The following is a 25,380-nucleotide window of genomic DNA, read 5'->3' as shown; positions in this document are numbered from 1 at the left end:
CGTTTGTAAATCCACCTGTCGGAAACATTGCAAAGTTGTGCGAGGAACAGCATGGTTCTCTGCTTCCACGTGTTCGGTCTATAATGACACCAACAAAGGTCAGTGAAGAAGTTGTTAAATTCGTCGAATATCGGAAGAAAATGAGACCAAGCATGGCTGGCTAAAAAAACCAGCTTTACTGTGCGCACACGTTTTTCTCTTCTATTTTTAGATCAACTCAGCCAATCACAATGCGTGTTACATAGGCACTTCACCTGTAACATGTAGCGATGTTATCTACTACAATGAGTCGATACACTGGTACTGTAACACAATCGTGCAATCTTATGATAGAACGGCAGTAATGAGTCAACAACATACTTTATTTGCATACCTCAATTGTATACAGTGTAGCTAGATTATCCTTATAATTACTCAGAATTTACACTCATTTAGATGTTCAATTTTATTAGTGAGTAAATACCTACCTTTATATTAATATGTCAACAGTTATATCACTAGTAATTATATAGATGTATTACATGTGTCATCATTTTTTTTTGTTTTATTTTCCATTCACTCACACAGTGCACACTGCATATTGATATTTATGCTGAAGACAGACAGATAATGTGTAAATAAAATGACTGCGCATTTGAAAACAAAGGTATGACAGAGATGTATGTGTTTAGTGTACAGCACAATTCATATTTATATCGCGTAAAAATACCTCATAGATGACCGATTTCATTAATGAGAGGATAACCTACATTCATTTAAATTTGTTATTTTCTATGAATTTCCCAATAAAATACCCTATAGAATAATATATTTTCCATTAGAGATAGCGGATGGGTTTTCAAAGAGATATGAAACAACAGTTATGTCATTAGTAAGCAATAGTATTACATGCATTATCATGTGTTTTGTATACCATTCACTAACAAAGTGCATACTGCAAATTAATATTTATGCTGAATGCAGACTGATAATATGTAAATAATATGACGGCGCATTTACAAAAAGTATGACAGAGATGTATGTGCATAGTTTACACCGCACTTCATATGTATATTGCGTAAAAACAGCTTATAACCTGTTGGTTTTGCAGATATAATGTATATGTAATGATATCAGTATTCGCCTTCTGTGTAATGCATATCGATCTATACTTGACTAATGAAAAAATTATTTGATTGAAAAAAACCTAAATATTCCTGGATATAAGTCGAGGTTTTTGTACCGTACAGCTAGAATGGATATCAACATGGATACTAGGTGCGAAATTCCGAAAACGGGCAAAAATATCACGGGCAATGGGAGCGATATCTATACTCCTTTTGGAAATGTTATGGATACCAGCGGAAATGTCATGGATATCAGTCGAAATGTCAAGGATGCTAGTGGAAATGTCATGGATACCAGAGAAAATGTCACAGATACTAGTGGAAAAGTCACAGATACTAGTGAAAATATCACGGATACTAGTGGAAATGTCATGGATACTAGTGGAAATGTCATAGATACAAGTGGAAATGTCATGGATACTAGTGGAAATGTCATAGATACAAGTGGAAATGTCACAGATACTAGTGGAAATGTCACAGATACTAGTGGAAATGTCATCGATACTAGAGAAAATGTCACAGATACTAGTGGAAATGTCATGGATACTAGAGAAAATGTCACAGATACTAGTGGAAAAGTCATTGATACTAGAGAAAATGTCACAGGTACTAGTGGTATTGCTATTGCTACTTCCTGTTCGGATCCAGAGACTGAACGTGCTATCCCTGATTCAGTGTCAAGTGGTTCGGACCAGGTCCATTTCGGGAAGATCAAGTGGACATCCAACCTTGAGTTTCTTGTAACGTTGCTAGGATATTCCTTCGGACTTCCGGATGTATGGAGACTTCCCTATCTGACGTATAGGAACGGTGGAGGTAGGTACTGTCAGAACATCCTTTATAAAATATCATGATAAAGCTGATCTATTTTAAATATGTTGCCACATTGCTTATTCCATACATTATACTTAATGATTAACTTGAATGAATTTTTTTTTAATTCATTTTGGGACTCCTTTGTCTATGAAATCATTACGCCGTCATCTCAGCCAATTAGAAGCAACGTCACAAACGGCGACGCCATTGTTTCCTTTGTGGGCTGATAAAGTAAATTTTTAAGCCAATGAAAATGCTCGTAACAAGTAAAATTGAATTATGCATTATAAAAAACTACGAGCTAGAGCTTTGCTAACGTTTTTTGTAAACCTTTTTTATTTTGACACCATTATTTCATTTTAGATTTTGGTGATGACGTATATGAATTCTACTCGAACTTAATAACTAAAAACATGTAAAGAAATACATTTTTTCAATACGTCTGAGTGAGAAATCGTCTTTATCAAGCAATAAAAGGATACCATCGTTATCTTCAGTGATGGATACCCTTATAATACAGATCAACAATGTAATAATGATCTGTTTAGATAAAAAAAATCCTTATCAAGGTAAACCAGGTATTATTCTTCATTTCCATTGTTCACAGGAGCGTTCCTTATTCCATATAGCATACTGATGTTACTGTGCGGCGCCCCGCTATACTTTATAGAGATTGCCATGTCTCAGTACTCGGCCAAAGGGCCGTGGAGGATCTGGGATATCTGCCCATTATTTAGAGGTACGTTTGAGACCATGTGATGAAATAATACAGGTGTACGGGGGATTTGTCGCCAGTAAAGTGTTCTAATGGGTTCATTGTTCATGAAATTTACACATGACTTTTGTAGCTAAGAAGTGGCGTATTGGTTTCGAACTATCTAAAATTTGGAATAACTGTTATGTGATTAAAGCTATGTTTAGGATCGTTCAGGAGTTTTCTTATCTGCCCATCTTTAAAGTTGCGATATATAGCCATTATCTTAACTCGTTTTCGACCTTTTAAATTTGGTGGTTAACTCGTTTTCGACCTTTTAAATTTGGTGGTAAATAGGTAAATAAGCATTCACTGATCGTGAAAAACATTATCAATGAACTTCAATTCTTATTCGAGTCCATTTGTTACCTAGGTTTTGGTTTAGCTGTACTCATCATCAACGGTGTGAGTTTGGTGTATGACACTGCGATGCGATCCTGGATCATCGAGTACCTGGTGAATTCCTTCCAAGCCGAGCTTCCTTGGACCAGCTGCAACAACACCTGGAACACGGAGAATTGCATCACAGGATTTCACCAAAGTCCCAACAACCGGAATATTTCATCGCATAGCTCGTCCACGGGAAATCCACTTTCTAAAAACGTATTTGAAATAAGTACATCATAGATCACAATCATGCATTCGTTATGAGATATTATGGTCTCAAATTTGAAACGACTTAACAGGTCGTTATGTTCTTATTTTTAATTAAAAAGTTCAATTGAAAAAAAACCTGAGTTATATGATAATAAGGCAACAGCTTGTATTAATGTTTTTTAAATTACCTTTGACTATATATTACGTTAAAGTACACGACAACATCTTGTGAACGGTAATAGATAAGTAGTTGTCGTTTTTCCCTAGACTTGCGTTGTATTTCACCTCTTTTTTTAAGGTCACACTGATTACTTCCTCACCAGTATCGGCTATAGAAGAATTCTGGATGTAAGTCAAATGATATGGTTTTTTATTTGGTTTACACCGCGAAAAGGTTTCCTTTCTCCTTTTTTTTCGTTCAAAATGAAATTTTATTCAAAACGTCATAGTGTATTATTTAAGGATTAATGTCCCCTTGATAGTGTTAATGGCATTTATAAGACTAAAATTGAATTATATCGTTTAGGTCCGACAGGTATTTGGAACAGCCACTCGAAGTGGCGGAAATTCCCGCCAATTTAACAATGAACATACAAATAAAATGAGTTCCGTCTGATGAAGCATTTATCTGGAGTTTTCCCGGTATGAAACTATAAATCGTTTTATTTATCTGTTGTTAAAAACACCATAGTGCAAAGCACTTTGGTTTTAATCTTTTACTTCGTATGATTACACACGCTTACACAATTCATAACGTGGCAGGATATTTAACGTAGTTGTGACGCGTCGTCCGATTCAAACTGCCTGTGTCAAGGAGGTGTGACAAACAGAGAGTTTCTTCAATTTTGTGATCACTTGAGTTCTACTAAATTATCAGTTCACGTTTGAAATTACTTGAATACACGGATGTTTACATAGTTCCATGTCATTATTTCCGGATTTTGGAGATTTTCAAATGTATCGGACGTCGTTTCGAGGAACATGTACAAACACAGGTAGGCCCACTAGGTAAAAGTTTACCGCTCTCAAAATGGTAGCTTATATTGATATTGTTGTTTCAATCACTTCAATAAATATTAGAGATATCTATTACAAGTATTGTAAAGCTATAATTGTAGGATTCCGTTTCATTGATATTTCGAAACACCCAAACGTACATTGTGTTGTAAGACCTACTCTCGCCGGACTTGTCTGTCCCCCGAGGCAAACAAAAATGCATTATCGTGCTAGGTCGTTTTGGTTAAACTTATGCAACTCAAAGACTGATGTTGTCCTGACATATCTTATCCAATTGCGTACAACCAAAGATGTTAAAAATACAAATAGGATGTAGATCTACATGTTGTAGCGAACAACACAGCCTCACCGACACACAACATGTAAACATTGCGACGTCATCGGAATGTGCAAAACTGTACATTGTACAACATTGTTTATTTATCATACGCACGGAAGCATTGCTCAAAGAGGTACGGTAGTAACATAAACAATGTAGCTTTTCTACATTTGTATTTACACACGTACATGTATATGTGTTCTAAAACCTATTTTGATACATGTACATGTTCATCGAACGTACGTTCGGTCCTGAAAACACCAAAAGTTTCTGATTTGGACCATCATAAATTCATCCGCTTGGCTCCAAATTGCGCGTGACATACTCAATCTATCGAGAAATAAAGTTGAGTAGCCTTTGGTTGAAATCAACGGGGTTTATACTATCACATATATAGCATCATCACACAAAAGGAAACCCATTCAACACACAACTATATATACTTTAAACTTCCTTCACATTATTTCTTAATATACAAAGACATACATTCATTGTGCACATATAAACCTCTCAGCTACAGGAGGGTTCCAGACAAAGTATTATGACTGTTGAGATTTGCCCGCCTCAACCAAATGCTTGTCTTGAAGGATGATTGGATTTATTACTGAGAAAAACGAGAAACCGATATTTTCATTACATATATGCGTGGTAATCTGAACGTTTTCCGGAGAACATTTCTAACCCATATTGTGCAGATACTGGCTTCTCGAGTTTACCCAAAAGCACAACATTACATAATTTGCATAATGTAGTCACGATATGTAAAGTCGAGAAGCGTTCCGAGAGAAAAATGAACATGGCGGTGACGGTTAAAGTAAGTGAGCTACACGATGTTTTAATGGAGTTTCTACAAAGTACGGGTCATGACACCTCCAAAGGAGATTTTGGATGAACACAGTTATGGGTACTGTTTACCACCACAAGCGTAGATTTTGTGATTTTGGCTTGGTTTTTGAGGTACCCATTAGAGCCGAGACGACATTTCGACCGGACAGGGAAATGTCTATCTAGCATATTTTTCGTAAATTTCCCGATATATCAAGCCATAACTTCGTCAATACTTGGCCAATTTCGTTCATCAAGCACTCAATGGAAAGATAAATTATTTCTCTTTAAGGTATGATCACGGTTTTAAAAAATAGGTCCGTTTTTCTCGACCGCCTAGTTCAAACCCTTGATACTATAATTTGTATATGTATACTGTTAGTTTTAAAAAATCGTGCCAGGTCCCTGTGATACTGGGTACAGGTCGCTGGTCCGTAATTTTTCTCCTGATACTTCAGTTTTCCTACAACATCACATCAAACCTGACAGTCCTTAAATGACTGTGATTAGGACGTAAAATACGCCAATCAAACCTTAGTGGCTAGTCTTAGATGTGTATGCTGTGAAGGCATGGTCATAAAACCTCGATAAAGATTTAGTGAAAGGCTTCTTTTGAATGAATCATTAACTGCAGTATTTAAATTATAGGAAGAAAGTGCTACGTCGATCGAGTGGGATAGAAGATATCGGGGAGGTTAATGGAATGTATATTCTCTACTACATTGTTGTCCGTGTGATCGTCTTCCTGGCCTGTGTGAAAAGTGTTAAGTCATTAGGAAAGGTAAATCACAGATGGAAAAAATACCTGTTTATTATTGTAACATAATCTACTGCACGTGTTACCTGGTGTACTTGAGTGTCATATTGAGCTGTGTATGTCGGTTCATAACTTTCATTCGATGCATTGACTTAATAGAAAATTATCGCCATATTAGTCTGCAATTTCAGTGTAAGGTGCTTTGAATATTGTCTATGTAACCGCCATATTGACATATTATTGTGACATTTTATCTGCTGTAGGTGATGTACGTAACCGCCATCTTGCCTGTAGTTCTGGTAATCCTTATTTGGGTCAGGGCGCTCTTCCTACCAGGAGCCACAGAAGGCATGCTGTACTTTATAACGCCAGATTTTACAAAACTTGGTAACATCGAGGTAGAAATCATTTTAAATTACCATTTGAGATTTTTCTAGTCCTTAATGATTGTCTACCTCCAGCGTGCAGTTTACACATTAATGATTTGGGTTTGAGACTGTGGTGTTACCGTACACCTATTAAATATAAACTCTTTTGATAATCTGAAGATACCGAAGATGAAGAAAACTGTGACTTCACTTCCGCTTACTAGTGACAACCACCGAAGATAATTACTTTTTAAGATGTGCAAAGCAATTGAGTTATAAATATAAATATTCGTTTTTTCAACGCTTATGCAGTATTATACTAATGTAATTGATCGATCGTTACTTATTAATTATTCAACTAAATATGAAATTATATTTATTTTCCCCTTAAAATTTGCCAGAATATTTTATTTTCTCATTTATTATATACTTTAGAATTAATTTTGATACAAAGGTCTGGTAAACTTCCTAATGCAATAAAGTATCTTAATAGATATATCAAAATAACATTTAGCCTGTACATGTGTATGCTGCTCAACATTTTGAAGGATATAGTGCATCCGTTAATGCAGTAACTGCCAATATCACGATATGCCGTGGGTATAGCGTCAAAGCATCCCACGTATCTATTGATGCTATAAGTATGTATTTGCATACATATATAAGTATCACTTTACCACTAACCTACTAACGTGCAGTATTATTTGCTGGTTTATGATATAAAAAGCATCCTTTTCAAAATTCATTAATTAAACGTATTCAATTGATATAGGTTCATAAATATATACATACATTTATTACATTCATAACATTCTTACATTGTATGCAACATTATATCTTTCAAAATTGATGCATTAATCATACACATATATAGACTAATGCTATTTTGAAGAATTGAAGCCACAATGATGCATTAGGGAACCTCCCGGACGCCAACTTTATGAATGGTTAAATAGGTACTATTTATCAACAATAATATTTTTTCTCTTTGGGTTATAAAAGGTGTGGATTGAAGCCGCCTTTATGACATTTTACACCCTTGGACCTGGTTGGGGAGGACTCATGATGATGGGATGTCATAATCACTTCCGGACCAATTGTCTGAGGTAGTCAATGTTATTATATGTACTTACATCACAAAAAAGGTGGATCATTCGCCCCTGTGAGGGAGACTGATGGTGATGTTCCCTATGCAACACACCTAGGTTATAAAAGTGGTAGATTCTGACCCAGATTTAAGGGAAATGGGTCGTCTGGTTGTCCTGTTGTCGGTATTATGTGATCGGGTTGGATGTGTTTGTTCTTTATGTATGCTTCAGTCAGATGATACTTAAAGGACTTGCACTGTTACAAAGAGTCACAACAAAACATACGACAGTATCCTGCAACACAATGCATGTACACGATACCGACCTTCAATAACCCTAGCCGTTAATAGTGCGTTCATAAACCAAAATCAACAAGGAGGAGAATAATGTAAATGTTGCGTGATGTATTCGCTAGACCCATTAAAATAACAATGTCGACGACAATAATTTTATCTAAATTTCAATGAACGTTTTGACTATGTTCCAACAGGGCGGCAGTATCCACGACAGTGGCGACCTTACTGTACGGCCTTCTGAATGGACTGGTTGTCTTCTCCGTGTTAGGGGTCATGGCGTCAGAAGCCAACGTACCAATCACCGACGCTGTTACATCAGGTAAGTATTGTCTGTATGTTTTGTACAATAAATTGAGATTGCAGCTGGGACACTCTGCTGGTATACCCAACATAAACCGTCAAATCGTTGATGAAAAATAACAAATACGATGCGCTTCGTTTGTGTCAATATTAAAAGGATCTTCTAAACCCTTTTATCATAGTTAAAAATTCTGTCCTACAGAAAAAAATCACCATTTGGGTGTATCTGAAGTTCATGCTTAGCGCCCGTATAAAAAGACATAAGGTAATGCTTGTCTGTATTATATGACTGGGCTGGGAAGGGAATGTTGGATGCTATTCCGTGCATGTGAATGAATGCGTGTCAATGTCAGCATCACGTATAGCGGAATCGACATGAACTAAATATTGTTAACATTTGTAAGTTCAATCCACTATTTTATCATGCAGTTTCGCACTTGTATATTGTATTTGTTTTAAACGTTTACATACTTATATGTTCCGTAGACTGATGAATCTGTAAGATAAATACTGTTGTATTTTATTATTATAGGTGGATTTTCGATTGGGTTCATTGCGTATCCAAAGGCGTTGAGTTATTTCCCCTTGCCACAAGTTTGGTGCGTTTTGTTTTTTGTCACGCTTCTTTTACCGGGCATTGATGCTATGGTAAGATTTTACCAGACTTTGGGCTTCTATAGTGCTTGACATAGAACATGGTATCAACGTTGTTTTTAAAAATCTTTTTAGAACTTAAGAAAAGCCTTGCTGTTGTCTTATAAATCTGCTGAAGGGAAGCTTTCTCATTTGTCTAATATGACGCGGCGTTGCCAATAACTCGTCGGTTTCTTCATTTCATCATTCACTTTGTATTTCTGTTGCAGACCATTGAAACTGAACCGGTAATGCTAATCTTGGAGGAAAATTTTCCAAGCTTTCTACACAATAAACGTCCATGGTTACTAGGCGGGTTTAGCGTTCTTGCACTCTTGCTGAGCATTCCTTTTGCTACAAAGGTATGCTATTTTTATAGTTGAACTAATTATGTCGTTATACATATATCGCAAATGTGCGGTCCAATTTTTTCAGACGCGATGAATCCCCCTTTGCGTGTTTTAAAGCAATTTTATAATATTAGTAAAGGTGGTGGAGTGGTTCACATACTCATTTTCCCGAAATGCACGTGGTGTTGCGTTTCGTTTTACAGGCTGGGGTCTACATGTTCCAACTGGTTGACTGGTATCTCGCTACTTGGAGTATCATGCTGATCTGTATAGGAGAATCTATCGTTTTCTTTTGGATATATGGTATGCTAAAAGATACTTGCCTAAAAGTAGCATAGTATACAGAAATGTTTTGCGGTGTGATATTTTGTCTATTTTCATTAAAATATTAAACGTGTCAAAATCATCTTGCACATGGTGATGGCTAAGCATGGTGATGCTTCAGTGATGATTTAGCATGGTGATGATTCAGTGATGATTCAGTATGGTGATGATTCAGTGATGATTCAGTATGGTGATGATTCAGTGTGATTCGATAATTCATGGTGATGATTCAGTATGGTGATGATTCAGTGATGATTCAGTATGGTGATGATTCAGTTGATGATTAAGTGATGATTCAACATGGTGATGATTCGGCATGATGATGATTGAGTTTGGTGATGATTCGGCCATGGTGATGATTGAGTTTGGTGATGATTCGGCATGGTGATGATTGAGTTTGGTGATGATTCGGCATGGTGATGATTCAGTGATTATTTAACATGGCGATGAATCAGTGATAATTCAACATGGTGATGATCCAGTATGTTAATGATTCGGTATGGTGTATTCTGTCACACAAATTATTAGATTAACATGTTTTGGTATACTTCGTTGTACGTTGAGCAGTGTGTGTTTGGACCTTGAACTTGTTTGTTAAAAGGGGATGCTGTCTGTAAAACAAACTCTGTAGAGATTCTCTCACTCACACAACCAACGGACTAGTATTCATTTAGCATAATACTAATTAGATTGTCTGGTGAAAAAAGACAATACAATTGTAATGGAGATCTTGTATTACACACAAACGAAAGCAAGTAATACACGTACTATGATAATCATTAAATATATAAATTCATATGATATTGTGATGATATTCAATTCAGTCAATGCTTTGTAGGTGGGGACAAGATTGATAGAGATATACAGCTGATGCTCGGAAGGCCTCTACCAGCACTCATCAGATTTAGCTGTGCTTTCATTATGCCAATGTTTCTACTGGTGAGTTCCCAGTAGTCTTAAATATCCTCATATATACAGCTTTATACGATATATTCAAAATGAACTTGAAATTAAATGATGGGTGGCAAATAATTTTCAACTCACTTAACATTATCAAAGGTCATTCCAGACCCCGAAACAAAGATTGTCTATTTGGGTCCTTTGGTGGCCATGACCGATAAACATTATTTTTGTTCACAGATACCGGGGGGTTAGGGTATCATGATAGGACTAATACGTAAGGTCAGGTCGTAGTTCCTTGTCAGTTATGTGAGAGGTTAAATAGGAAGGTCAATTATCTGTTTTGTTCAGTTTTGCTGGAATCAAATGATATTTTTGAATGATATTTAAAGAATGATAATGCATTGATATGTTGAAAATAAAACATATTGGAAAATATAACTTAGTGTCAAAAAAATAGGTCACAGTGAATTTTTTTTTGTAAATCGTTTTTGATTTAAATCTGCAGTTCTATTTGAGAAATCGGAATGCGAAGTTTAATGCACAGCTATCTGACAATATTTGTGAAGCAGTCCTGCTCATACTATATACTTTTATTTAGAATGCCACATCAGCGTCCAACTAGCAACACGGTTTTCAAGTGATATTACATTCTAGTACATTTGGAATGAATCAATATAATACATTTCTGTAAATATTTAAGAAGACCTTTGCCCATACAATAGAAAACATATATACGACTAGATCTCTGACGAAAGACTGCCCTATTCTGATAAAACGGGACTACGTTGGTACTGGTCGGTGGTTTTTCTCTGGGTACTCCGGCTTTCCTTCACCAACAAACCTGGCACGTCCTTAAATTACATGACCATGTCTGTTAATAGGACGTTTAACTAATAAAACCAAACTTTTTGATAGAACACCGAGGCGACAGATCTGTCTATAGAAATGATTGTATAAGACCACTTTCTTTGGTACCCCAATGGTCAATTTAAACAAAATTTTACCTGTGTATAAAGACCACTAGTATATAAATGGCCATTTGGGCGGTCTTTAGAGATGAGACTGTACTTGTTTTGTCAATTTCTTTGCTCAGTTCCTACTTGTGGTAAGCGTGTACACCTATCGACCCCCAACCCCGTGGGGAGTTATACTTACCCTACCTACGCCACGGCTATTGGATGGTGCTTCTCTCTGGCCTCAGTTGTACCCATCATCCTGTACGCGGTCAGGATTATCATTACACAGAAAGGATCTCTGAAAAAGGTACAGTAATAACAATTATGGTGATGGATAAGGTATTAAATTACTATGGACAATGAGAATACCTTGATTACTTATATATTTATATTTAGATTATTCGCAATATGATTATAGCTAAAGTTGACAATGCAAAGTAAAAAGCATGCATTCGAGAGTATAAAAAATATAATGATAACATTTTCTATAATTCATTTCTGAGACATGCCCCGGAATGACAGTGTCGTATCCAAGGACGGTAGCCAATGTTCTGTGACATCCCAAGCGCTCGACCTATTACTTTTAACATGAAATCTTCGCTGTTGTTTTCATTGTTGCTATGCAACCATGAATAGAAAAATTTGCTCCATCTGCTTAACACAAATATTTTACCCTCGAAATTTCCATAATGGGTTCATTGTTCATGAAATTTACACATGACTTTTGTAGCGTATTGGTTTCGAACTATCTAAAATTTGGAATAACTGTTATGTGATTAAAGCTATGTTTAGGATCGTTCAGGAGTTTTCTTATCTGCCCATCTTTAAAGTTGCGATATATGGCCATTATCTTAACTCGTTTTCGACCTTTTAAATTTGGTGACCTTTGAACATTTGTCTTTTTAAAGGGTTAGACAGTGGAAAGTCTGACCCATTAAAGTTATTAATATGTCAAGAGTCCTGAATAGGTAAATAAGCATTCACTGATCGTGAAAAACATTATCAATGAACTTCAATTCTTATTCGAGTCCATTTGTTACCTAGGTTTTGGTTTAGCTGTACTCATCATCAACGGTGTGAGTTTGGTGTATGACACTGCGATGCGATCCTGGATCATCGAGTACCTAGTGAATTCCTTCCAAGCCGAGCTTCCTTGGACCAGCTGCAACAACACCTGGAACACGGAGAATTGCAACACAGGATTTCACCAAAGTCCCAACAACCGGAATATTTCATCGCATAGCTCGTCCACGGGAAATCCACTTTCTAAAAACGTATTTGAAATAAGTACATCATAGATCACAATCATGCATTCGTTATGAGATATTATGGTCTCAAATTTGAAACTACTTAACAGGTCGTTATGTTCTTATTTTTAATTAAAAAGTTCAATTGAAAAAAAACCTGAGTTATATGATAATAAGGCAACAGCTTGTATTAATGTTTTTTAAATTACCTTTGACTATATATTACGTTAAAGTACACGACAGCATCTTGTGAACGGTAATAGATAAGTAGTTGTCGTTTTTCCCTAGACTTACGTTGTATTTCACCTCTTTTTTTAAGGTCACACTAATTACTTCTTCACCAGTATCGGCTATAGAAGAATTCTGGATGTAAGTCAAATGATATGGTTTTTTATTTGGTTTACACCGCGAAAAGGTTTCCTTTCTCCTTTTTTTTCGTTCAAAATGAAATTTTATTCAAAACGTCATAGTGTATTATTTAAGGATTAATGTCTCTTTCTGGTGGTTCTATCGAAGGATAAAGTTGAGTAGGGTATCGATATTTGGAATGGACCGCTATCGATGTCCATGAAACAAATATCGATACCCTACTCAACTTTATCCTTCGATAGAACCACCAGAAAGAGACCTTTAATCCTTATATTTACAGTCTTAACTATTATTTTCATAGCTCAAAATTTACCCTTGATAGTGTTTATGGCATTTATAAGACTAAAATTGAATTATATCGTTTAGGTCCGACAGGTATTTGGAACAGCCACTCGAAGTGGCGGAAATTCCCGCCAATTTATCAATGAACATACAAATAAAATGAGTTCCGTCTGATGAAGCATTTATCTGGAGTTTTTCCGGTATGAAACTATAAATCGTTTTATATATCTGTTGTTAAAAACACCATAGTGCAAAGCACTTTGGTTTTAATCTTTTACTTCGTATGATTACACACGCTTACACAATTCATAACGTGGCAGGATATTTAACGTAGTTGTGACGCGTCGTCCGATTCAAACTGCCTGTGTCAAGGAGGTGTGACAAACATAGAGTTTCTTCAATTTTGTGATCACTTGAGTTCTACTAAATTATCAGTTCACGTTTGAAATTACTTGAATACACGGATGTTTACATAGTTCCATGTCATTATTTCCGGATTTTGGAGATTTTCAAATGTATCGGACGTCGTTTCGAGGAAACATGTACAAACACAGGTAGGCCCACTAGGTAAAAGTTTACCGCTCTCAAAATGGTAGCTTATATTGATATTGTTGTTTCAATCACTTCAATAAATATTAGAGATATCTATTACAAGTATTGTAAAGCTATAATTGTAGGATTCTGTTTCATTGATATTTCGAAACACCCAAACGTACATTGTGTTGTAAGGCCTACTCTCGCCGGACTTGTCTGTCCCCCGAGGCAAACAAAAATGCATTATCGTGCTAGGTCGTTTTGGTTAAACTTATGCAACTCAAAGACTGATGTTGTCCTGACATATCTTATCCAATTGCGTACAACCAAAGATGTTAAAAATACAAATAGGATGTAGATCTACATATTGTAGCGAACAACACAGCCTCACCGACACACAACATGTAAACATTGTGACGTCATCGGAATGTGCAAAATTGTACATTGTACAACATTGTTTATTTATCATACGCACGGAAGCATTGCTCAAAGAGGTACGGTAGTAACATAAACAATGTAGCTTTTCTACATTTGTATTTACACACGTATATGTATATGTGTTCTAAAACCTATTTTGATACATGTACATGTTCATCGAACGTACGTTCGGTCCTGAAAACACCAAAAGTTTCTGATTTGGACCATAATAAATTCATCCGCTTGGCTCCAAATTGCGCGTGACATACTCAATCTATCGAGAAATAAAGTTGAGTAGCCTTTGGTTGAAATCAACGGGGTTTATACTATCAATTCACCACTGACTGTAAATATATAACATTAAGCATCATCACACAAAAGGAAACCCATTCAACACACAACTATATATACTTTAAACTTCCTTCACATTATTTCTTAATATACAAAGACATACATTCATTGTGCACATATAAACCTCTCAGCTACAGGAGGGTTCCAGACAAAGTATTATGACTGTTGAGATTTGCCCGCCTCAACCAAATGCTTGTCTTGAAGGATGATTGGATTTATTACTGAGAAAAACGAGAAACCGATATTTTCATTACATATATGCGTGGTAATCTGAACGTTTTCCGGAGAACATTTCTAACCCATATTGGTGCAGATACTGGCTTCTCGAGTTTACCCAAAAGCACAACATTACATAATTTGCATAATGTAGTCACGATATGTAAAGTCGAGAAGCGTTCCGAGAGAAAAATGAACATGGCGGTGACGGTTAAAGTAAGTGAGCTACACGATGTTTTAATAGAGTTTCTACAAAGTACGGGTCATGACACCTCCAAAGGAGATTTTGGATGAACACAGTTATGGGTACTGTTTACCACCACAAGCGTAGATTTTGTGATTTTGGCTTGGTTTTTGAGGTACCCATTAGAGCCGAGACGACATTTCGACCGGACAGGGAAATGTCTATCTAGCATATTTTTCGTAAATATCCCGATATATCAAGCCATAACTTCGTCAATACTTGGCCAATTTCGTTCATCAAGCACTCAATGGAAAGATAAATTATTTCTCTTTAAGGTATGATCACGGTTTTAAAAAATAGGTCCGTTTTTCTCGACCGCCTAGTTCAAACCCTTGATACTATAATTTGTATATGTATACTGTTAGTTTCAAAAAATCGTGCCAGGTCCCTGTGATACTGGGTACAGGTCGCTGGTCCGTAATTTTTCTCCTGATACTTCAGTTTTCCTACAACATCACATCAAACCTGACAGTCCTTAAATGACTGTGATCAGGACGTAAAATACGCCAATCAAACCTTAGTGGCTAATCTTAGATGCGTATGCTGTGAAGGCATGGTCATAAAACCTCGATAAAGATTTAGTGAAAGGCTTCTTTTGAATGAATCATTAACTGCAGTATTTCAATTATAGGAAGAAAGTGCTACGTCGATCGAGTGGGATAGAAGATATCGGGGAGGTTAATGGAATGTATATTCTCTACTACATTGTTGTCCGTGTGATCGTCTTCCTGGCCTGTGTGAAAAGTGTTAAGTCATTAGGAAAGGTAAATCACAGATGGAAAAAATACCTGTTTATTATTGTAACATAATCTACTGCACGTGTTACCTGGTGTACTTGAGTGTCATATTGAGCTGTGTATGTCGGTTCATAACTTTCATTCGATGCATTGACTTAATAGAAAATTATCGCCATATTAGTCTGCAATTTCAGTGTAAGGTGCTTTGAATATTGTCTATGTAACCGCCATATTGACATATTATTATGACATTTTATCTGCTGTACGTAACCGCCATCTTGCCTGTAGTTCTGGTAATCCTTATTTGGGTCAGGGCGCTCTTCCTACCAGGAGCCACAGAAGGCATGCTGTACTTTATAACGCCAGATTTTACAAAACTTGGTAACATCGAGGTAGAAATCATTTTAAATTACCATTTGAGATTTTTCTAGTCCTTAATGATTGTCTACCTCCAGCGTGCAGTTTACACATTAATGATTTGGGTTTGAGACTGTGGTGTTACCGTACACCTATTAAATATAAACTCTTTTGATAATCTGAAGATACCGAAGATGAAGAAAACTGTGACTTCACTTCCGCTTACTAGTGACAACCACCGAAGATAATTACTTTTTAAGATGTGCAAAGCAATTGAGTTATAAATATAATATTCGTTTTTTCAACGCTTATGCAGTATTATACTAATGTAATTGATCGATCGTTACTTATTAATTATTCAACTAAATATGAAATTATATTTATTTGCCCCTTAAAATTTGCCAGAATATTTTATTTTCTCATTTATTATATACTTTAGAATTAATTTTGATACAAAGGTCTGGTAAACTTCCTAATGCAATAAAGTATCTTAATAGATATATCAAAATAACATTTAGCCTGTACATGTGTATGCTGCTCAACATTTTGAAGGATATAGTGCATCCGTTAATGCAGTAACTGCCAATATCACGATATGCCGTGGGTATAGCGTCAAAGCATCCCACGTATCTATTGATGCTATAAGTATGTATTTGCATACATATATAAGTATCACTTTACCACTAACCTACTAACGTGCAGTATTATTTGCTGGTTTATGATATAAAAAGCATCCTTTTCAAAATTCCATTAATTAAACGTATTCAATTGATATAGGTTCATAAATATATACATACATTTATTACATTCATAACATTCTTACATTGTATGCAACATTATATCTTTCAAAATTGATGCATTAATCATACACATATATAGACTAATGCTATTTTGAAGAATTGAAGCCACAATGATGCATTAGGGAACCTCCCGGACGCCAACTTTATGAATGGTTAAATAGGTACTATTTATCAACAATAATATTTTTTCTCTTTGGGTTATAAAAGGTGTGGATTGAAGCCGCCTTTATGACATTTTACACCCTTGGACCTGGTTGGGGAGGACTCATGATGATGGGATGTCATAATCACTTCCGGACCAATTGTCTGAGGTAGTCAATGTTATTTTATGTACTTACATCACAAAACAGGTTGATCATTCGCCCCTGTGAGGGAGACTGATGGTGATGTTCCCTATGCAACACACCTAGGTTATAAAAGTGGTAGATTCTGACCCAGATTTAAGGGAAATGGGTCGTCTGGTTGTCCTGTTGTCGGTATTATGTGATCGGGTTGGATGTGTTTGTTCTTTATGTATGCTTCAGTCAGATGATACTTAAAGGACTTGCACTGTTACAAAGAGTCACAACAAAACATACGACAGTATCCTGCAACACAATGCATGTACACGATACCGACCTTCAATAAACCTAGCCGTTAATAGGGCGTTCATAAACCAAAATCAACAAGGAGGAGAATAATGTAAATATTGCGTGATGTATTCGCAAGGCCCATTAAGATAACAATGTCGACGACCATAACTTTATCTAAATTTCAATGAACGTTTTAACTGTGTCCCAACAGGGCGGCAGTATCCACGACAGTGGCGACCTTACTGTACGGCCTTCTGAATGGACTGGTTGTCTTCTCCGTGTTAGGGGTCATGGCGTCAGAAGCCAACGTACCAATCACCGACGCTGTTACATCAGGTAAGTATTGACTGTGTGTTTTGTACAATAATTTGAGATTGCAGCTGGGACAGCTTGGTATTCCCAAAATAAACCGCCAAATCGTTGATTGAAAAATAACAAATGCGATGCGCTTCGTTTGTGTCAATATTAAAAGGATCTTCTAAACCCTTTTATCATAGTTAAAAATTCTGTCCTACAGAAAAAAATCACCATTTGGGTGTATCTGAAGTTCATGCTTAGCGCCCGTATAAAAAGACATAAGGTAATGCTTGTCTGTATTATATGACTGGGCTGGGAAGGGAATGTTGGATGCTATTCCGTGCATGTGAATGAATGCGTGTCAATGTCAGCATCACGTATAGCGGAATCGACATGAACTAAATATTGTTAACATTTGTAAGTTCAATCCACTATTTTATCATGCAGTTTCGCACTTGTATATTGTATTTGTTTTAAACGTTTACATACTTATATGTTTCGTAGACTGATGAATCTGTAAGATAAATACTGTTGTATTTTATTATTATAGGTGGATTTTCGATTGGGTTCATTGCGTATCCAAAGGCGTTGAGTTATTTCCCCTTGCCACAAGTTTGGTGCGTTTTGTTTTTTGTCACGCTTCTTTTACCGGGCATTGATGCTATGGTAAGATTTTACCAGACTTTGGGCTTCTATAGTGCTTGACATAGAACATGGTATCAACGTTGTTTTTAAAAATCTTTTTAGAACTTAAGAAAAGCCTTGCTGTTGTCTTATAAATCTGCTGAAGGGAAGCTTTCTCATTTGTCTAATATGACGCGGCGTTGCCAATAACTCGTCGGTTTCTTCATTTCATCATTCACTTTGTATTTCTGTTGCAGACCATTGAAACTGAACCGGTAATGCTAATCTTGGAGGAAAATTTTCCAAGCTTTCTACACAATAAACGTCCATGGTTACTAGGCGGGTTTAGCGTTCTTGCACTCTTACTGAGCATTCCTTTTGCTACAAAGGTATGCTATTTTTATAGCTGAACTAACTACGTCATTATACATATATCGAAATTGTGCGGTCCAAATTTTTCAAACGCGATGAATCACCATTTGCCATTTTTATAACGTTAGGAAAGGTGGTGGAGTGGTTTACATACAACTTTGAACTTTAATGCAAACTTTTCCCGTGATTTACATTGTTGCGTTTCGTTTTACAGGCTGGGGTCTACATGTTCCAACTGGTAGACTGGTATCTCGGTACTTGATGTATCATGCTGATCTGTATAGGAGAATCTATCGTTTTCTTTTGGATATATGGTATGTTAAAAGATACTAGTCTAAAAGTAGCAAAAAATACAGAAATATTTTGCAGTGTGATATCTTATCTATTTTGTCAAAATAATCTTGCACATGGTGATGGCTAAGTATGGTGATGATACAGTGAAAATTCAGTATGGTAATTCATCAGTGATGATTCAGCATGGTGCAGAGTAATAATTCAGCATCATGATGATTCAGTGACGATTCAGCATCGTAATGATTCAGTGACGATTCAGCATGGTGATGATTCAGTGACGATTCAGCATCGTGATGATTCAGTGATGATTCAGCATGGTGATGATTTAGTGATGATTCAGCATGGTGATGATTTAGTGACGATTCAGCATCGTGATGATTCAGTGATGATTCAGCATGGTGATGATTTAGTGATGATTCAGCATGGTGATGATTTAGTGATGATTCAGCATGGTGATGATTTAGTGATGATTCAGCATGGTGATGATTTAGTGATGATTCAGCATCATGATGATTCAGTGACGATTCAGCATCGTAATGATTCTGTGACGATTCAGCATGGTGATGATTCAGTGACGATTCAGCATCGTGATGATTCAGTGATGATTTAGTGATGATTCAGCATGGTGATGATTTAGTGATGATTCAGCATGGTGATGATTCAGTGATGATTTAGTGATGATTCAGCATCATGATGATTCAGTGACGATTCAGCATCGTAATGATTCAGTGACGATTCAGCATGGTGATGATTCAGTGACGATTCAGCATCGTGATGATTCAATGATGATTCATTGATGATTCAGCATGATGATGATTCAGTAATGATTCAGCATGGTGATGATTCAGTGATGATTCAGCATGGTGATGATTCAGTGATGATTCAGCATGGTGATGATTCAGTGATGATTCAGTATGGTGATGATTCAGTGATGATTCAGTATGGTGATGATTTAGTGATGATTCAGCATGGTGATGATTCAGTGATGATTCAGCATGGTGATGATTTAGTGATGATTCAGTGATGATTCAACATGGTGATGATTCAGCATGGTGATGATTCAGTGATGATTCAGCATGGTGATGATTTAGTGATGATTCAGCATGGTGATGATTCAGTGATGATTCAGCATGTGATGATTTAGTGATGATTCAGCATGGTGATGATTTAGTGATGATTCAGCATGGTGATGATTTAGTGATGATTCAGTGATAATTCAGCATGGTGATGATTCGGTATGGCGTGGTCAGCATGGTCATGATTCAGTGATGTGATGATTCAACATGGTGATGATTCAGCATCGTGATGATTCAGCAATGTGATGATTCAACATGGTGATGATTCGGCATGGCGATGAATCAGTGATAATTCAGCATGGTGATGATTCAGAGATGATTTAATATGGTAATGTTTCAGTATGGTGACGATTCAACATAGTGATGATTCATAGATGATTTAGCCATTATTTCAGTATGGTGGCGATTCAGTATGATGAAGATTCAGCATGGTGATGATTCAGTATGGTGATGATTCGGTATGGTGATGATTCAGTGAAGATTCAGCATGGTGATGATTCAGTATGGTGATGATTCAGTATGGTGATAATTCAGTATGGTGTCTTCTGTCATACGACTGATAAGAGTACTAACATGTTTTGGTATACTACGTTGTCCGTTGAGCAGTGTGTGTTTTGAGCTTGACATGGTTTGTTAAAAGGAAATGCTGTCTGTAAAACAAACTCTGCAGAGATTCTCTCACTCACACAACCAACGAACTAGTATTCATTTAGCATAATATAGCAAGTGATACACGTACTATGATAATCATTAAATATATAAATTCATATGATATTGTGATGATATTCAATTCAGTCAATGCTTTGTAGGTGGGGACAAGATTGATAGAGATATACAGCTGATGCTCGGAAGGCCTCTACCAGCACTCATCAGATTTAGCTGTGCTTTCATTATGCCAATGTTTCTACTGGTGAGTTCCCAGTAGTCTTAAATATCCTCATATATACAGTTTTATACGATTTGAAATTGATATTCCTCCAAATTTTACGCAAACATTTATTTAAGTCATGTTGTCATATAAATTACAAAAGGAAAAAAACTTTTGAAAATCGTTTTGATTTAAATCTGCAGTTCTATTTGAGAAATCGGAATCCGAAGTTTAATGCACAGTTATCTGACAATATTTGTGAAGCAGTCCTGCTCATACGTATATACTTTTATTTAGAATGCCACATCAGCGTCCAACTAGCAACACAACACGGTTTTCAAGTGATATTACATTCTAGTATATGGAATGAATCAATATAATACAATTTTGTTAAGATTTAAGAAGACATTTGCCCATACAATAGAATTGGAATCTTTGGCAAACATATATAACAATTATGATCTCTGACGAAAGACTTCCCTATTCTGATAAAACGGGGTTACATTGGCCGGTTAAGATGTCTCGACATATTACTACAAGCCCTCTACCTCTGGGTCGCGCGTTCTCACGTGGGGTAGTTTCCAGGTACTGGCGGTGGTTTTTCTCCGGGTACTCCGGCTTTCCTCCACCAACAAACATGGCACGTCCTTATATTACATGACTCTGGCTGTTAATAGGACATTGAACTAATAAAACCAATCTTTCTGATAAAACACAGAGGCGCCAAATCTGTCTATAGAAATTATTTTATAAGACCACTTTCTTTAGTACCCCAATGGTCAATTTAAACACATTTTACCTGTGTATAAAGACCACTATTATATAAAGGGTCATTTGGATGGTCTTTAGAGATGAGACTGTACTTGTTTTGTCAATTCTTTGCTCAGTTCCTACTTGTGGTAAGCGTGTACACCTATCGACCCCCAACCCTGGGGAGTTATACTTACCCTACCTACGCCACGGCTATTGGATGGTGCTTCTCTCTGACCTCAGTTGTACCCATCATCCTGTACGCGGTCATGATTATCATTACACAGGAAGGATCTCTGAGAAAGGTACAGTAATAACAATTATGGTGATGGCTAAGGTATTAAATTACTATGGACAATGAGAATACCTTGATTACTTATATATTTATATTTAGATTATTCGCAATATGATTATAGTTAAAGTTGACAATGCAAAGTAAAAAGCATGCATTCGAGAGTATAAAAACTATAATGAAGTAACATTTTCTATAAATCGTGTCTGAGACATGCCCCAGATATGACAGTGCGTATCCAAGGAAGGTAGCCAATGTTTTTCTCTTGTTCTGTGACATCCCAAGCGCTGGACCTATTATTTTTCACATGAAATCTTCGATGTTGTTTTCATTGTTGCTATGTAGCCATGAATAGAAAAATTTGCTCCATCTGCTAAACACAAATATTTTACCCTCGAAAGTTCCAACCAACGAAAGAAAGTGCCCACGATTGTTTCATGTTATACAGTATCTCCAGGGCTCAACATGATTACAATATATGTTTTGTCGAGTGCTCGAGGTAATAAATCTAGCGAGTTCACATTTTTATTTGGCTTGAATAAAATAGTTACTCAATCATTAACGTATGCATTTGAATTTGAATGTTATAAATAGCGCCTAAGGATCTCCACCACTCCAACAACAGAATGGGGACCCGCCTGCCGTGACGTCACCATACCACTGCTCAAAACTGACCGCAGTTTGTCTTTCCGAGAGTTAATCTTGTTCAACTTCTACGGAAATCGGGACAGTACTTCTTTACATATAGCAACTGAAAATGATTCTAAGCCAAATGATGCAATGTGAATTGTGTCTTGTGTTCTAAGGAAGGAAGTGCCGGATGCAAAGAAATGCAATCATGTTCTTCTTATGTTTGAAGTTTTTCTTTGTTTTGTTTTATGTTTCTGCTGTATTTCATTTAGTTTGTTTTTGAAGGAGATATGCATGACCAAATTTATATATCAATTTGTTGATGTGATTATGATTATTAAAGTTATCGGTACCGTGATTTTCATAGTAATGAATTAAGCAGAGTTTTTAATATTTATAGGTTTGTCCATTTGAATGATTTTCACATCTTAATTCACTTAGTGGTTTTCAATAAATCTACATGTCAGAATGTTCGCCAAATTATGGCACCTATAACTTTCATATTTTTGACATTTACTACATTTCCATATTGTAATTTGAATTTCGTATATTATTAAAATAAAGTTTAATGCTAAAGTTGAAAAGGTTTGTTTTACGTCTGTTTCAAAATTTCTGTACGATTTACCTCCCTTTCCCTTCCTTATTTCATAATGGTTTTATTTTAAATTGTTATATTACAATGTATAACATCAAATGCAGATTTGTGTATGTGGCCATAAATAACTGAGACACATTTTGGCAGAATTTGTTTGTCGAGAAAAAACAGTTTTAAAAAAAGTTGCGAGATTTTCTTTTCATGTTGTTTTAGTTTTATCAGCGTTCTCACATAATACAAATTATGTGATAAACTTTACATTATTTTTCATTTAAAAGACAACATTCAACATATTTAAAAACTTCATACATACTGACTAAAATCATAAGTGAAAGCACATCATTAATCTCAAGAGAGAGAGAGAACTGAAAAAACTGAAATCAATTACATATTTGGAATACTTTTGTTTAGTGGACAAACCAGAATGAATTTGGAATATATTAATTACTATTTCGAAAATAAAGAGATTCATAATTTGATAAATAATTAAATGGCGACCGTCATATTTCAAAACTATTTTCGCACTTCTGACTTATATGTTTCTATGTGAGCATATAAAGGCTTATGTACTCTACATACATTATGGTTTATATATAATATGTTCCTTGTGCATATTTTTGATTTTAATTAGTACATGAATTTGTTAATTCGTTTGCGCTTGATATAAAACATTTACATGTTCTTATGTTCAGAATTATGAAAGGTCAACTATAACAGTACATATGTCGACTGTTTATCATAAATGTATAATCACATATCTAATTTGACCAGGAAGTTAATAGTTGTGTAACATGGATGACAACAACAGGTACGGTGGGCTTGATCAAACTGTTACATATTTAGATTTACACTTCTTTATTGTAGTTACTAAACTGTCATTTTTGTTTATGATTTAAGAAAACATGACTTTTCTACAATATTATAACCAACCAAATCAATTTCAAATATATTGTGAAGTGTCTGTTGTTGGGATAATTTGGTTGTTATCGTTGCTGGTTTTTTTTACACAGGGTGTCAATCTTGTTCATTTCGCGTCAATAACTATATATTCTAGAATTTATTATTATTTTATTTGTAAATATCAAAATCGAATTTTGGAGGTCAAGTAGGTGTAAATGCCAAATGTCAAGGGGCAAGGAGCTAAACTTTAGTAACTGGAGTTAATATGCGGGAACTAATATACATGTATTAATCTTTTTATGTAGATTTGATTGAGGATATGATTTTTGGAGGGGTTGATCAATTCTAAAAATGATTTTTGTATATTATCCACATAAACCATCAAATGTATGTCTTAATTTGTGTAGGATTGCATATTAACAATAAACTTGCTTTTCGCAAGCAAGACATGCAAGTTCGAATCCAAGAAAGAAGAAATATTTTATTTTAGTTTTATCGGATTATGAAAAATCGTTTCGGGATACAATGTTAAATAACTTTTACAATATAGTTACAGCACAAAAGACACAAATGGAAAATATGAAAAACAAAATTTTGAATACAAATTCAAAAGTGCTGAATATATAACACAAATTATATGCAATACTAATTTATATTATTGAGTGAGTATAAATGCAAATATAAAGAACACGGTTATCCAGGTAATGCAGCATTAAAATATAGGCCATATCTTTTATCTGTCAACACTCGTACAACCATTTGTGCCTGTATAACATTCACATAGACAAGCCAGTGAATAAATAAACAAACACACACACACACATTCAGGTTCAGATAAGATAGGATAACTTGGATATAGGTTAGTCGACTCCATTATTACAGATAAAATTATCAAACCTATCTTTCATTTTATACAGCGTAACTGATACGATAAATGATCACTATATACATGTCATTAATATTATTGTTTGTTTTAATTTCGTAGTGATATGGAAAAAAAAGTTATATTTAATATATAATTTCACATTTATATTACATATTAATTAGAATCATGGGAAAGGTTTTGTAAGAACGGATTTATTAGTGGAAATGATTCCATAATGGCTGCGCCCAGAACATTTCGTTGAAAGACATTGAGGCTACATGA

At 35.6% G+C, this 25,380-nt stretch overlaps 2 protein-coding genes and 1 long non-coding RNA gene across 3 annotated transcripts; all 3 read left to right on the top strand.

The window, feature by feature from the left end:
• The first annotated feature begins 1,076 nt into the window (after positions 1–1,076).
• LOC138330626 (sodium- and chloride-dependent glycine transporter 1-like) lies at positions 1,077–11,725 on the top strand. The gene is given in 14 exon segments (XM_069278178.1): positions 1,077–1,922; positions 2,530–2,661; positions 3,050–3,279; positions 3,572–3,621; positions 6,083–6,215; positions 6,455–6,589; positions 7,562–7,665; positions 8,138–8,262; positions 8,776–8,891; positions 9,107–9,238; positions 9,430–9,529; positions 10,389–10,489; positions 11,547–11,588; positions 11,591–11,725. Coding segments are annotated over 14 exon segments (2,223 nt in total). The 5' UTR covers positions 1,077–1,234.
• Positions 11,726–12,482: 757 nt separating this feature from the next.
• Positions 12,483–15,835, top strand: LOC138330882 (uncharacterized). Its single transcript, XR_011209615.1, has 3 exons — positions 12,483–12,683; positions 12,976–13,025; positions 15,701–15,835. It is a non-coding gene; the product is annotated as an uncharacterized lncRNA (long non-coding RNA).
• A 235-nt stretch (positions 15,836–16,070) lies between these two features.
• LOC138330881 (sodium- and chloride-dependent glycine transporter 2-like) lies at positions 16,071–24,095 on the top strand. The gene is made up of 9 exons (XM_069278373.1): positions 16,071–16,198; positions 17,171–17,274; positions 17,747–17,871; positions 18,383–18,498; positions 18,714–18,845; positions 19,043–19,142; positions 21,008–21,108; positions 21,954–22,121; positions 22,703–24,095. The coding sequence occupies exons 1-6, from the start codon at positions 16,151–16,153 to the stop codon at positions 19,088–19,090; spliced, it is 573 nt and encodes a 190-aa protein (XP_069134474.1). The 5' UTR covers positions 16,071–16,150; the 3' UTR covers positions 19,091–19,142; positions 21,008–21,108; positions 21,954–22,121; positions 22,703–24,095.
• Positions 24,096–25,380: the final 1,285 nt, after the last annotated feature.

This window comes from Argopecten irradians, chromosome 9 (genome assembly GCF_041381155.1).
Source record: "Argopecten irradians isolate NY chromosome 9, Ai_NY, whole genome shotgun sequence".
NCBI classification, from domain to species: Eukaryota; Metazoa; Mollusca; class Bivalvia; order Pectinida; family Pectinidae; genus Argopecten; species Argopecten irradians.
This window is presented reverse-complemented; position numbering and strand designations above follow the sequence as displayed.

Coding starts and splice junctions, on each gene's coding strand:
- LOC138330881 (XM_069278373.1), top strand. CDS start 16,151: ATGCTGTACTTTATAACGCCAGATTTTACAAAACTTGGTAACATCGAG. Junction 17,275..17,746: donor TTCCGGACCAATTGTCTGAG/GTAGTCAATGTT, acceptor GTGTCCCAACAG/GGCGGCAGTATCCACGACAG. Junction 17,872..18,382: donor CACCGACGCTGTTACATCAG/GTAAGTATTGAC, acceptor TTATTATTATAG/GTGGATTTTCGATTGGGTTC.